The 15,321-nt window shown below is 32.2% G+C and overlaps 3 protein-coding genes across 3 annotated transcripts; all 3 read right to left on the reverse strand.

Annotated features, from left to right (window-relative positions):
• Positions 1-5,930: 5,930 nt before the first annotated feature.
• LOC107629969 (putative beta-1,3-galactosyltransferase 2) lies at positions 5,931-9,885 on the reverse strand. The gene is made up of 11 exons (XM_016332946.3): positions 9,375-9,885; positions 8,498-8,594; positions 8,320-8,375; positions 8,020-8,231; positions 7,847-7,907; positions 7,566-7,638; positions 7,337-7,457; positions 7,062-7,149; positions 6,841-6,966; positions 6,631-6,740; positions 5,931-6,456 (listed from the first exon to the last, which is right to left on the reverse strand). Exons 1-11 carry the CDS (start codon positions 9,485-9,487, stop codon positions 6,308-6,310), a joined length of 1,206 nt encoding a protein of 401 aa, XP_016188432.1. The 5' UTR covers positions 9,488-9,885; the 3' UTR covers positions 5,931-6,307.
• Positions 9,886-13,572: 3,687 nt separating this feature from the next.
• Positions 13,573-14,112, reverse strand: LOC107632707 (uncharacterized). Its single transcript, XM_016336373.1, has one exon. The coding sequence runs from the start codon at positions 14,110-14,112 to the stop codon at positions 13,573-13,575; it is 540 nt and encodes a 179-aa protein (XP_016191859.1).
• Positions 14,113-14,118: 6 nt separating this feature from the next.
• LOC148569943 (uncharacterized) lies at positions 14,119-14,877 on the reverse strand. The gene has a single exon (XM_088506745.1). It carries the CDS (start codon positions 14,875-14,877, stop codon positions 14,119-14,121), a length of 759 nt encoding a protein of 252 aa, XP_088362871.1.
• Positions 14,878-15,321: the final 444 nt, after the last annotated feature.

Here is a 15,321-nt window from a genome sequence, read left to right on the forward strand (position 1 = left end):
GTTACAATTAGGGTTGGAAGTCAGTCGAGTTAGATCAAACTCAAGTTCGACTCACAAAAATTGAGCTCAATTCATTAATAATTGAGTCTATTTCTTAAGCTCAAACTCGACTCACCGAAAGCTCACGAGCTGGCTTAAATAATAAAAACATAAATACATAATCTATAATTCTATATCAATAAATTATAACATATATATTTTAAAAAATATTTAAAAAGATCAATTTTATATATTATTTATCTATCAATAAATTATAAATTTTTTATTTATATCCTACATCAAAATTATAAGTAAAAAATAAATCTAAAATTTTAAATAATTAAGATCATTAATATATATATATATATAATCAAGCCAACTCACGGCTAATGAGCTGAACTTATCCAAACTCAAGTTCGGCTCATTTAATTTATGAGCTTAATTTCAGGCTCAAGCTTGGTTTACCAGCTCACGAATTTAGCTTATCAAGCTATTAATGAGTCGAATTCGAGCTGGCTCATAAGCTGACTTAGCTCACTTCCAGCCCTAGTTACAATATAGATATTATAACTCTTTTGTCATGTGAAAAGTATAGAATAGCTATGCTAACTTAATACATAATAGATGAGTTGAGAGTGATTTGAAAATTGGATGAATAAAAAAAAGTGAGAATATAAAAAGGAGTAAGTAAATTATATTGTTTTTTGCTATTGTTTTAATAGTTTGGAGTTGTAGAAATTTAAAAAAAAAATTGAGAACTAAGGTGGAAACGTGGAAAAATGCATGGAAAAAAATAAAAAACAATGTTTACTTGTAGAATAATAATAAAGTAAAGAGCATTAAAAGACAAATAAAAACAAAGGTGAGAAATGATAGTAACTAGATATATGGTGGGCATGTGCCTTGTTTAAATCGAATTCTATGACAGTGCAATTTCTATTTGAAGAAGCTAATATTAGGGAGGACGAGTTAATAGTGATGGGATCACAAAAAAAAATATGGTGAATTGGATTAAAGGGTGTAATAGAACTAATTGATTTTTTTTTTTCTTTTTTTGAGAAATAGAGTTTTCAGAATTTAACAATTGTGTACAAAGATGAAAAAGAATTCAATAAGAGCAATAAATTGGAGCAATGAGCGACAAAAGGAACACGTCAACAAGTGCTCTTAGGATCTTGAAGATACATGTTACACTTATTAGTGATATGCTGATTTTGCAGATTAGGATATGTTGATTGTGTGTTTGATTATATGTGTGATATTTTTCAGATATTTTTTTTATTTTGTTGATTTCTGTAATGTATATATAGGTGTTGCTTGTCATTGATGATAATGTCTAAGAAGATAAATAACAACTATTATAAGCTTTTTCTTTTTCTTATCGGGTCGAATAACTTTGAATAATCGATAAAAATTGATAGATGAGTAGAATAGTGTTAAAATGAAAATCTGAATTGCATGAGAATAAAAATGTTAACTATAATCCAAGTAGTAGATGAAGCTGAGATAAAAAAAAAAAAAAAAAAAAAAAAAACTGTTAGGAGACTATAGAATTTATTATTTTTTATTATTATTTAGTTATCAACTCAATTTTTTTAGTTTAGTAATCTAATAACATACTTTATCCTATATTTTTAAATATTAATAATTAATTAATAATAAAAAATAATAAATTTAATAGTGCTCTAGCATTTTTTATAAAATAATGTATCATTATAATATAGTAGGTATATGTATAATTAATGTCCTATGTAGACTGTCTTTATATTCTTCCAAAAATTAAAAAAATAAAACTCTTCTAAAAAAAACAAAACTCTTCTCAAATATTAGAATTAATATTAAAGTATTGTTTTGTCTCTAACATTTGGAGTAATTCTTATTTGTGTTTATAACGTTTAAATCGTCCTATTTTTATTCCAAACATTTATAAAAGTGATTTAATGTTATCATACCATCAATTATACTAACAAATCATATTGTATTTTTCAATTATTCTCACTTTAATGTATTTATTCTCAATTATGTTTCACTTGGATGTGTTCGATTTCAATATTATACCCACTATTTATGTTTAGGTTCAATTATGTCCTTAGAAAAATAATTATGTAAATGTTGCAAAGATTAATTTCAACTTTTAATGATCTACTTTTTGTAATGGACCATCGGTTCTGTCTCATAGGAGTGATCACGGGTTGGATTAGTTCAGATTTGGAGTGAAATTAGAACCGAACCAATTTAATTGTAATTGGTTCGGTTTGGTTTAAATTTATAGTTTTCTGTGTATGTATTCGAATCAAACTAAACCAAACCGATTAAGAATGGATTGGTTTGGGTAATTGCGTATCCGATAAAACAAAAATTCATAAAAAAAATAAAAAAATAAAATTTTTATCTTAAAAATTCTGTAAATACAATAAACATATAAAATCAATAGAAATAATCCAAACATGTTAAACACCAAACACATTAAAATTCAAAACATATTAAAAGGCATAAATATTTTAAATTTTTATTTTTTTATTTAATTAACACATGGTCGAGTCCACGGGTTGGTTCGAATTAGATTCGATTACCCGTTGGTTTCAGAACCAATTTAATTGGTTCGGTTTGGGTTCGAATGGATAATCAGATACCCGATACCCGTGATCACTCCTACTGTCTCATACATTTGTATTTTAACTTTATGAAGAAATTTTTAAAATTCCCTACTAAAATTTATGATGTATAATTGACGATAAGATAACATTAAATCACTTTTACAAACGTTAGAAATACAAATAGTACGATTTAAACATTAAAAACACAAATAAAACTTACTCCAAACATTAGAAAAAAAAAAATTTCTTTAACTCTTCATTATAATCCTTTTCACGCATTTGCGGCATTGATTTGATTATTACTCCTCTACATTGCGTAGTCAATTATGATTGAAAATGAAAAAATGATTTTTTACTTTTTATCTTTATTTTTTTAATATTTTTATTTTTAAAAATTTTATAGAAAAAAAATAAAAATAGTGAAAACAATTAAAATCTATTTTCATTATTATCAATTCTTTTTATAAATTCTTGAAAACAAAATATATTAAAAATAAAACTAAAAAATGAAAACAAAAATAATCAAACTCTAAATAGATGATAAAAATAATTATATGGTCAACTTATTAGGTGGAGTTGCAGGAGTTGCAGCTACTTAGCAATAAACCATGATGCAAGAACAATTAACTTTTACGTCTTAATCACACTCTTACCTTTCCTATAAAAAAGATCTAAGCAACTTACGAAAAGGAAACTTTCTCTTGCTGATGTTAAAGGTTCAAAGAAGTAAGATATATTCCCACGAGAAGCAAAACGATTGTACCATTATATTAGTTGTTGGAAAGTGTTAGGCCTTTCCTCTTAATCATTGGTTTCGTATCACCATAAAATTGCTTCCTTGGAATTTTTTTTCCTTAGATAATTTTTCATTGGTGGCTACTCCGGTGAAAGATTTATGATTGTGATCATGTGAAAATACTTCATTTTGACAATTAGATAATAAATTATAAGACTTGATTTTTAGATGTTATAAAAGTGTTATTTTTATTTAAAGTGTAATTAAATAAATAAGTCACACTTTTTAAACAAAAATTATTATGAAAAGATATTTTCGACATCTTTATTAGAATAGTTACCTTTCTAATTAAGATTACGCATTAGGAGTTAGTTACTTACTTAACCCTATAAATAAATAAATAATAAAGAGAAATTTTGGTGGTTTTATACTAAGTGTTAATTCTTGTGTGTTTCTCAATAAATATATGTACTAATATTTCTTTTTTCTTTTCTGATAAATATGTGTACTAACAATCAGTTGGTAGACACATAATTTTCTTGTATACTCAGGACTGGAAAAAATTCGAGCTGAGTCTGACCAAGTTTGGCTCACGAAAATTGAGTTTGACTCACGACTCGATTCATTAATAATTAAATTTATTTCTTAAGTTTAAGTTCGACTCACCGAAAATTCACGAGTTAGCTCGAGCTCACAATCTGGCTCAAATAACAGAACATAATCTATAATTCTATATCGATAAATCATAACTTATATATATTAAAAATTATTTAAACAGATCAATTTTATATATTGACTATCTATGAATTATAAATTTTTTATTCATGTCCTACATCAAAATTATATATAAAAAATAACTATAATATATATATATAAAATTGAGTCAACTCACGAACTAATGAGTTGAGCTAATCCAAACTCAAGTTTAACTCATTTAATTTAGGAATAAGTATTGTTTTGGTCCCTAACGTTGAGGGTCAGAATCGAAACCGTCCCTGATGTAATTTTTGACTTAAAATCGTCTTTAATGTTGCATTTCATTTTAAAATCGTCCTTTCTAATAAAATTTTTTAATTTATTCCTAAACTACCCATACTATATTTAAAAAAATTATAAAATTAAAAAAAAAAAAGAAAACGCGTTTGGGTGGGGAGAGGGGAGGGAAAGGGGGAAGGGGGACGGCGACGGCGGCTCTGTGGTGGTGGTGATGGAGGGAGAGGGGAGGGGAAGTGGAAGAAGCCAGAGAAGAAGAGGAAGGGGACGCGGGTTCGGGGTGGGGGGAAGGGGAAAGGACGCGGGGTGGGGGTGGGGGAAGGGGAAAGGGGGGAGGGGGGACGGCGACGACGGCTCTGTGGTGGTGGTGATGGAGGAGAGGGGAGGGGAAGTGGAAGAAGCCAGAGAAGAAGAGGAAAGGGACACAGGTTCGGAGTGGGGAGAAGGGAAAAGGACGCGGGGTGGGGTGGGGGAAGGGGAGGGGGACGGCGGCCGCCTCGCAGCCTCGCCGTCTCTGCCTCGCCGCCTCCGCCTTTCTGTTTCCTGCTTTCTTGCTTCTGCTTTCTTGTTTTCTGTTTCTGCTTCTTGGTTTGGTGTTGTTTGGTGTTGTTGCTGTTGGTGGTTGGTGTTGGTGGTGGTGTTTGTGTTTGTGTTGGTGGTGGTGGTTGTGGTGGTAGTGGTTGTGGTGTTGGTGTTGGTGGTGGTGGTGGTGGTGGTGGTGGTGGTGGTGGTGGTGGAGAAGGTAATTTGTGTTGGTAGTGGTGAGGGTATTTTTATCCAAAAAAATTAAAAGGACGATTTTAATACGAAAAAAAATGTTAAAGATGATTTTAAATCCAAAATTACAATGGGGACGGTTTCGATTCGGACCCTCAATTTTATGCTCAAACTCAACTTACTAGCTCACGAGTTCAGCTTATCAAACTATTAACGAGTCGAACTCAGGCTGACTCATAAATTAGCTTAACTCAATTCCAATCCTACTTAGACTACTAAAAGGAGTTCTATGTTGTACACTTGTAACCCATTGGATCACTCTATTTAGATACTGTTATAGTATAGTAGTACATTTGATTTTGAAAATAATTTTGAGACAGCAGATCTAAGGAACCAAGCTCACTGTGAATTATTTGAGATAACTTATCCTTAGATTTTTCCAGTAAAATAGAGGGATTCATGTATATTGATGCAGGAGCAAGTGTCCTATTAGAATATAAAATTATTTTGATTAGTATATAATAATAATAATATTTATTTGCTTTTATTATATTATGTTAATCTAATTATATAAATTATTATAAAATTATTTTATTAAATTTGACTTTACTAATATATGTCGTGTTAAATTAATCTCAAATTAAATAAAATTGTCTTATTAAATTTTAAAAAGAAAAGCTAATAGAAACATTAAATTTATATAGACTACCTAACAAAAAATAATTAGAAAAGTGAGAAGTCAAAAATCAAGATATCCTAATATATAGTTTGGCTGACTGAAATTTTTCTAGATTCGTTGTGGATATAACATTACTCATAAAGTCAAATGTGGGATAAGAAGAGATTAATACAAGCAATAAAGAGAACACTTATTTCAACCAAAAAAAAAAAAAGGAGGACAAATGAAATTTAGGCAGAAGGAAGAAAGGGTAGCAAAAAGTCACCCAAATAAAATCTATTACTTTTTTTTATTAGGAGCTTGATAGCCATGGAAACTATTAACAACAAAAGTGGCCCTTCAAGCATCAAAGAATGGATATGTGTACTATGTGGTGGTACTTCTCTTTTGGCTGCTACCATGGTCAATCTCCTCTATCTTAAAATCTAGAAGTTCCATGGAACAACCATATACACTCTCTCTCGTTTTCACACACAAGATTAAATCTTGTATAAAATATTAAAATGACAACTTTTCTATACATGCTTCAGAAAAAGAACAAAAGGAAAAAAAAAATCTCACAGCATGGTAGTGAATAGTGATCTTCCTGAGTTTGGAAGAACTCTCCTAGAAAGAGGCACTCCACAAAACATTCTCACCTTCTCCACACCTTCTATGTACCTCTTTCATCCGATCCGCAGACCTGCAGATTCCACTGCAGCTCCAATCGAACGAAGCGACGCAAATGTTGCCTGCCTGAGCCTTCCATTCACAGTCTGCAAGAGTTACCAACTCGAGGATTTTACATTGTTCACATAAATCATATTACAAGGTAGTCAAAAATTGATCTAAAATCGCGATCTAGCCCACGATGCTTGCAATGCAAGGAGACTTGTTTTCTAAGATTTGAGGTTAACATAATTTATAGTCTTTGCTGGAAAAGTATTCACCTGGAGGAGTGCCACAGCAGAGTCTTCGATCATCGATATGCTCCACATCGAGTCCAATAAACCATGATCCAAGCGACACATCCTCATTGGCATACTTGTGAAGAACATTCCTAAAACATACACAACCTTAGCTACCTTTGTTCTTTAAATTGATTTCATCTGTAATTGATTCTGTTTTTCGGTTCCTCGACGAGGCGAATTAGGACTTACTGGTTAATTGAAATGTAAGTAGCCAAATCGTTTGAAATGGCATACAACTGCCCTGTGGCGTGACGAAAGTACTTGTTTCCATTCTCACCGAACTTCCAATATTCCGGTTCGTGGTACCTTACTCCTCTGAGCAACAATATAGGTAGGTAAGAAACTAAAATTCGAAGAGTCTCTACTCCTTCATTCAACAAACAAAGCATAAAAAGAAAAGTAATTCTCACTTTTGAGATAGTACAGGTCCAGATTTCATGCATCCAATGTATACCCTCTGTTTTGATCGGTGTCTAGCTAGAGTATCTCCCAGTGTTGCTGAAAAAAGATTGAATAGCATATTAAGGGTAACATACTATGGAAACTAAACCAAGGTCTGGAATTCGGCACAGGTTGAAGATGTTTAGGAGAGAATATTCAAGTAGTTTAGGCTTCAAGTAATAGCAAAATGCCAACTCTTAACATAAACTTAGAGATTATCACAGTAAATTGTATCTTTAAATACCTATATTTACATGAACATCATCATCGACTTTGACATAGAAGTCAGCATCCCATAAGTTAACAGCAGTCGAAAAGTATGTCTTTGTCTTTGCCGACAATTCAAGGTATCCTTCCACATGATTCTGCATGGACAAAGCATAAGGACTTGAAAACCAGTGGCATCTCTCATTTCCCCTTCAAAAACCATAACCTTATCAAGAGGTTCTAAACGATCGCATTTGTAAAATTACCAGCCTCAAGAAATCTCCATGCTTTCTGTCCTCTGCTTCAATAGCTCTATCCAGGATACCCCCTGATGTAGCACTATATAAAGGATAAAAAAAGTGTCAATTTATAATTCGGTCGACAATGTTCATGAACTCTCTAAGTGGTAATACACTACAGAAAATAGAACTATAATTCTGAAGAATGAAGACTAAAATGCAAGATGAAAATGATCCACTTTCTTTTTTAGACTATTCGAAATTGGAATAAGACAAAAGGATTGGAAGATTGACTATTATATATCTACCTGTGACCAATTACAAAGCGCATAATAATGCCCTTCTCCTCCAGCCTTTTCCTTTTCTCACCTATTTTCCATGTTATCCAAAAAACCAATCATCATAATCCATAACCAAAACACTGAACAGAATAACATAAAATCCTAAACAGACACTAGGAAAATCAAAACAAGTTATGAACCTTGTGGCATCCAGGTGGCACGAACCGAGTCTCTTCTTTTCCGGCTGCTGAATGCAGTGTTAATACCTACAACCATTAGGTACTTTCGCTTCCCGGATGATTCGGACATCCTGATATCGTCTGGAACAGGAGCGCCACTTCTTATTGATTCTTGAGCAGCCCTTGCAGCAGCCAATTCCATCTCCAAATTTGAAATAGTCTTGTCCAAATTTCTACATCCATAACAAATCCCCATAAGTATAACATCCAAAATACCAAAACAATTATTAGACTTAAAATAGTAACACATATATGACTTACTGCAAGGAACCATGACCCTTGAAAGCTTCCTTATAAATATCTTGAGTCTCTTGCAACTAAAAAGCAAAGCCAACATACATAAATATGAGAAAAAGGTTATCGAAAGATATACTCTCTAAGATGACAATAGCATGGCTGTCGAAATTAATCAAGTATATAATATGAAATTAATCCTCACAATTCTCGAATTGCAACCCTCCGAAACTACATTCAATTTTTCGGATTCTGTCGATGTTGATCGCGCAAGTCCTTTCGGTTCAGGAACAGTCCACATCCTATTGTGAAAAAAAAAAAACATCTTCAATCACAAAAGCACCACAAATAACTTCTCTTACCTTTTTCCATGTCAATGTTTTCACTTTTCACATACAAATCTGATATTCATATCCTTAATAACTTAACAAAGTGGATAAGAAAATAAATGAAACATGTTTGAAGATTTCGGGAGCTACTGATTCTTAACCAAAGCCAAAAAAACTACAACTATACAAGAATTTATTTTCACTAAAAATAAATAAATGGAAGATAAAGAGCAGAGGAAGAGATGCTATTACTTATTAGACGTTCATTAAGTCTTAAAAAGTCAACTATGAACTATCCGAGATAAAGAGAACAATAATGGGAATCTTACACCGAAAATTGGGATTCTTTAGAATAATTCATGACAATTGAATTCAGATCTAATTATGTAAATCAACTTCTTCTATGAGCTTTAGAAGAATGAACATAAGAATGTAAGATAAAATACTAAAATGGGGGAAAATTGACTAAGCAATGAATTAACTAAGAACTTCAAAACCATAAATTGACCAATTATAGAAACAAATTGGTGCCACAGAGATCTAAGAATACTAAATATTAAAAAAATATATATTTAACAAATAAACAAATACTGAAAATACATATAAACCATTGGAGAATATAGCTTGAAACTCAGCGAATTCAAGAAGTAATTAAATTAAAATTACCATATTTTCAGTAATATAAAAAATGTGGACTAAACAGTGAAGAATACATTATTAGAGAGAGGGAGAGGGAGAGAGAGAAGAAAGAACCTGTTTGTGAAGAGCATCCCAGCACAGAAACTTGCGACACAAAGCAAAAGTGCCCATCTTTGAGTTACAATGCTTCTAGAAGGAAGAAACTCTCCCCTGTTTTTCCAACTCATTCTAATTTTGGGTCTTTTCTTTTCCTCTTCTTTAATTGTGAAACTAACTAGCTTCAATTTTAGGAGCTTGAAGAGGAAAAACCCATGTACAAAACGAAGAAAAGGGAGCAACTTTGAAAGAAAGCGAGGTGGTCCTTCCGAAGAAGAAGAAGATACGAGAGAGATAGAGAGAGAGAGAGAATGAGAACAGAGATGCTGTGTATTTTTATAATTATTTTTATTTTTTTTAACTTGTTTTGGTGGTTGGATTGTTGCTTTTATTTATTTGATGCTGTGTTTCGGTGTGTTTTGTGTGTGATGTGAATTTTATTTTCTTTCTCTCTTTCATTCTGTGTTAAGGGAAGGGAACGTTGAACAGAGGTGAAGAGAGAGAGACTGCTTAACTGACCAGGCATTTCATTTTACCAAACTGTCCTTGTCTTTCTTTAATGGGATACACTAACTGTAACTGTTTCCTCTTCTCATTTACCTTTATGCCCTTTTTCCCTCCATCCCTTCCTTAAACCAAATCCCCCTCTCTAATCTAATCTTTTAGATGTGTTTCTGTGGTCAATTAGCCTGCATTCACAATGAGAGATTGATTGATCAGGACAAAATGATACTTAAAATTCAAATATTAATGTTTTTTCTTTTACAATGTATTTTAGTACTAACGAGACTAAGTTGGATTGGTCTAATAATTAATTTACTAATCTGTTTAAATAAATATCGAAATTTAAATTTTGTTTTGTGCATGCAGCAACTAATTAACTAACGATAAATTATTCAGACTTGTCAAGTTAAGAAATTCTATGAAAAACTAAAAAAAAAAAAATTTAGTATTAACATGTTTTTTTTAATTCTATTTCAATATCATTCAGAATAATAGTCAATGGCTATCTATATACAAAATTATGTTATTTTTTAGAAAAATTGTGTTTAGTCATGATAAATTGTATGTTATAAGTTTGATAATCATATTATCTATACATACAAAATCAACTATGCATCAAATAAATTATTGAAATATAATATATATTAAAATATAAAATATATATTAAAAATAATTAAAATAATATATTTATATATAAATATATAATAAATAATTTTTGTATGTACATAGTATTTGTAAATTTAAATATAACAAATAGGAGAGTAAATAGAATAATAAATTTACGAATGATAATGTATACAAAAAGTGTATAATTTTTTGCATAAAAATATTATTGTATGCTAAATTTTCATGCGTGGGTTACAGCTTAGTACATATTATAATAAATAAAATAAAAAAATTAATTATTTTTTCATAAAAGAGATTTTAACTTTATTTTTAAGGATACGATTTTTTTGTTTAGAATAACAGCAAATTTGTGATACTTCCAGTTAATTTTATATAAATTTATATAAAATTCGTGAGAAATGCGACGAAGTTGCTGTTATTTCTAAAAAAAATTATATTCTTAAAAATAAAGTTGGGATCTCTTTTATAGAGAAATAATTAATTTTTTTATTTTATTTACGAAAAAAATCTTCATAAGTGGATGGGTTTTGTTGAATTGTCGGTGGACGAAAGCACGTGGTCTGATGGGAGAATGAACCCTCTTTTAAACAATGGTCACGTGACATGTTGATAGGGCTAGTGTTCCCTTAAAAAACAATGAGCAATTATTATCACATAGAAAACAATAATGTTAATTATACGTTAAAATTAATTATTAGTGTAAAATATATATTAAAATATAAAATATATATTAAAAAATATATACAATAGTTTATTTTGATAAATAAATAATTTTTTAATAGAAAATAATAAAAAAATTTCAACAATAGAATATAAAAAATAAAAATATATATATTTTATTTTAATTATATTTTTATAATTAATAATGTAAAAAAAACTATACTTAATTAAGCTTTTTATTGTAAATTTTAGATTTTAATATGTTAAATTAATGTCATTTTTTTTAATAAATATAGCCTAGTTTTGTTTTTATTTGTCTTTTTCTTGTCCTTTTTGTCGAAACAAAATTCTCACTGCAACAAATTTTAATAAACTACAAATAAATTGAAAAAAACGAAAGTTGAAACTTTTTCCATATATTAAAAAAAAAGTTTTACTTAGAAATATGGCGACACATATTCGATTTGATACTTGACGAAAATATCCTGAATTGAACCCTATATATCATGTCACTACATGTATACGAATGATATAGTTGAGGACCTTTGAGTTTTCTAGGTATGCAATATACAATGGTGACATTAAATTAAGGATAAATAATATTACTTTGTCTTTAATGTTTATAATTTTTTTAAAAATAATTTTAACGTTTAATTTTATTTAATCGTATCTTTAATATTTTTTATTTGTATTAAAATTATTTTTAAAAATCTTAAATTTTGTCTTTAATATTTTAAGTGGAGTTAACATTTAAAAATAATTTTGACATAAATAAAAAATATTAAAAATAAAATTAAATATAATTAAATATTTAAAATTTTTTTAAAAAAATCATAAATATTAAAGCCAAAAAGTATGTTTATCCAAAAATTAAAATTATAAATTATTAGGATATTGTGCTATTTTGAACTTTTCATGCAAGAGAAAAACTCAAAATAATCCTAACAATTATCTTGAAAGACAACGAAATTTTTAATAAAAAAAAAATTAATCCGATCTCTAATAATTATCTCGAAAGGAGAACGAGACTTCTGTGTCAAAAAAAAGTTAATATTATTTTTTTTTTTGGCACAGAATCCAAAAATAATCAAGAATCGAATTAGGTTTTTTTTTTTTTTTTTCTTGGGAGCCTTCAGGTGGCTATTCACTCTTGATGCAAATGCATGAGATTGGAATGTAGCAATGCATGTGATGCAAAGCATGAAAGCACGTTGAGACAGTTCAGGGTTGTGAAGAATTCCACGTGTTTCCATTATTCAAACTTTTTAGTTCATCCTTGACCTTCACATCTTCCATCTATTTAAATTCTCTTTGAAGGGAACATAAAAATTAAATAATAAATAATAAATAATATTATGTGTATTATTTTTTTATATATTATTTTTTGTTTACCTTTTTAATATTAAACGTGAATAGTAATAAATGAGAGAACAAAAAAAATTATCTTTTATACCATAAAAAAATACACACATTTTAAATAAAATATATACAAAAAAGTGATTTAATCATCATTTTTCTGTAAAACATTGGTCTAGGAATATTTTGATACAGGGAGAAACATTCTAAAACTGAATGATGGAAAAATCCAACATGTTTGTCGAGTTGGCATAATCATTAACGTATTTTTCACAATTTAAAAATTTATTTGTTGATTCAAGTCCATGTGGCCATGCTCTTGCATCATGCAATAATTGAGTAAATATTGACACTTCACATAATAATATAATTAAAGAGAAAATGATCAGTTACATCATGTTGCATTTGTCATTATTACTTATTAGCAAGGATGAGAACATAATTAGCTATTTTAATTTAAGATAGATTAAATTATGATAACACTCACCTATAATAATTTGGATAAAAAACGCAAACAAGCCAAAGGAAGAACAATTTGACACAAATAAGCCAAAGCAAAATCTGATTCATCAATCAACCAAATTACATTTCTATGTAGTTCGAACAAATATGGTTCGAACTCACTTTGCAAGTAATTCGAACCAAATAGGTTCGAATTACACATATACCACATAGCCACATAATTCGAACCAATTTGGTTCGAAGTCTACCTTCATAATTCAAATCAAATAGGTTCGAATTACACTGAAGAAATAGTCACCAAGTAATTCCAACTAACATGGTTCAAATTACTCAGAATTCGGTCCACACAGTAATTTAAGTTACGAACATAGTTTCTGCATCATGTCTTAACAAAACTCGTACAGTTATTTATTCCGGTGTGCATTAGACATACATTTCATTTAAAACTGCGGAGACAGAACATATTCATTAACTAAAATCCCATTCAAAGTACATCGCACTAACGTTAACAAATTCTATCAGTCACCAACTACAAGTAAGAAAACCGATAATAGTGAAATCTAAACGCGAAATTGAAATAACAAAAGTACCAAAGCCACCAATACACCTAATTATGTCCCCGTGTGTGCTCTGCTCCTCCGAGCTGTGGACAACTCCAACGTGTGTGGCCGGGCTGCCGACAAAGCCCACATCTCTTTGGCCGATTCGGATCTGCCTCGTCCATATTGGTCCGACCCTCTCTCGCACGCCTCTTATTGGGGTCAGGGATGACAGTCGGCCCGTCATATGGTGGCCAGAAACCCTCCGGAATGGGAGGTGTGAAACCCATCTGATACACACTGAAGACCGAACTAAGACGATACACCTGGTGGACGTAAGGCTCCCATGTAAGCCGTGAGTAGGCACAGCATGCCAGTGCATGGAGACACAGGAAATGAAGTGCCTGGAAGTATCCGCCGTCACATGTGTGAGATGCAAGCGAGACTCTGTAGCTACCCAGTGAGAAAGAATCAGTCGGAGTTGTCTCTGCGACGGTGAACTCGGAGTTATCCCTGTCGTACACAGTAACCGTGAAGCACCTAGCCGTCTTCAAGTTGGCCTCTATACACTTCACCAAGTGCTGACTAAATTGTTGTCCGGTTCCCATCTACGCCTAAGCCTCTCTCCCTTTGCGAACAAATAATTCGGCCAACCTTCCGTATGTTGCCTTCACTAGCGAGCACACAGGAAGGTTTCGGACACCCTTGAGGATCGAGTTCACACACTCAGATATATTCGTCGTCATGTGTCCGAATCTACGTCCCTCATCACAATGTTGTGTCCACAACGAATACTCAATCTGGTTCGCCCAGTCACACATCGTCGGGTCTTCGGATCTAAAAATATCAAACCAGTAATGGAACTCGACCTCGGTCTTAGTGTACGCCGCATTCACAAGTAGCCTCCTTGCGTCTTTGCCCTTGAAGGTGAGGGCAAAATTTGCCGCAACATGTCGAATGCAGAATGCCCGGTATGCAGACGGAGGTAACCAGCCTCCGTCAGGAGCCTCAAGCGCGGCCTTGATGCCGTTATGCCTGTCCGAGATAACCAGCAGACCCGGCTGCGGTGTCACATGCTCACGCAGGTGGGAGAGAAAGAAGGACCACGACTCGGTATTCTCACCCTCGACTAATGCGAATGCAACAGGGAGTATGTTGGAGTTCCCGTCCTGTGCAATCGCGACAAGCAGCGTTCCCCCATACTTGCCATACAGATGGGTGCCGTCAATACTAACTAGGGGCTTGCAATGACGGAATGCCTCGATGCATGGTGGAAACGTCCAGAATAGTCTGTGAAAATAAGTTCGAGACTCGTCCAACTGTCCACCGACACGAACAGGGCTCGTCCTTAGCACTGCAACAATACCAGGCATCGTCAACTGGACTCCTAAAATCCACCTTGGGAGCTCGTTGTACGACTCATCCCAGTCACCATAGATGAGAGCAACAGCCTTCTGCTTCGCCAACCAGACCCTTCTGTAAGTCGGGCTAAACCCAAAGTGTGCGGCGGTGGCATTTAGGAGCACCTTGATGCTGACGGATGCATCAGCCCTAACCATTGGCATAATGAATACCGATATCACATGGTAATCCAAACTCCTGTGGTCGCTGAAAATGGAGGTGGCGAGACAAGTATGCGGTCCGTTGTAACGTTTGACCTCCCAAATCCCCTTGCGCTGTCGAAGACTAAGCCGAATCAACCATGTGCACCCATTGCCGAACTCAGAACACTTGCCCACATACCGGCGATAGTCAGACTCCACGACCTTGTACTTTACCCCTCGTCGGATGCTGTAAGTCTTGACACTTAACAGGGC

This window comes from Arachis ipaensis, chromosome B3 (genome assembly GCF_059453495.1).
Source record: "Arachis ipaensis isolate K30076 ecotype BB chromosome B3, ASM5945349v1, whole genome shotgun sequence".
Classification (NCBI taxonomy): Eukaryota; Viridiplantae; Streptophyta; class Magnoliopsida; order Fabales; family Fabaceae; genus Arachis; species Arachis ipaensis.

Excerpts from the sequence above, each read along its gene's own strand:
- LOC107629969 (XM_016332946.3), bottom strand. The coding sequence starts at position 9,487 with ATGAGTTGGAAAAACAGGGGAGAGTTTCTTCCTTCTAGAAGCATTGTA. Across the intron at positions 6,741-6,840 it reads ACTTACATTTCAATTAACCA|GAATGTTCTTCACAAGTATG; the intron begins GTAAGTCCTAAT and ends TGTATGTTTTAG. Across the intron at positions 6,457-6,630 it reads CTGCTGTGGCACTCCTCCAG|ACTGTGAATGGAAGGCTCAG; the intron begins GTGAATACTTTT and ends TAACTCTTGCAG.
- LOC107632707 (XM_016336373.1), bottom strand. The coding sequence starts at position 14,112 with ATGGGAACCGGACAACAATTTAGTCAGCACTTGGTGAAGTGTATAGAG.
- LOC148569943 (XM_088506745.1), bottom strand. The coding sequence starts at position 14,877 with ATGCCTGGTATTGTTGCAGTGCTAAGGACGAGCCCTGTTCGTGTCGGT.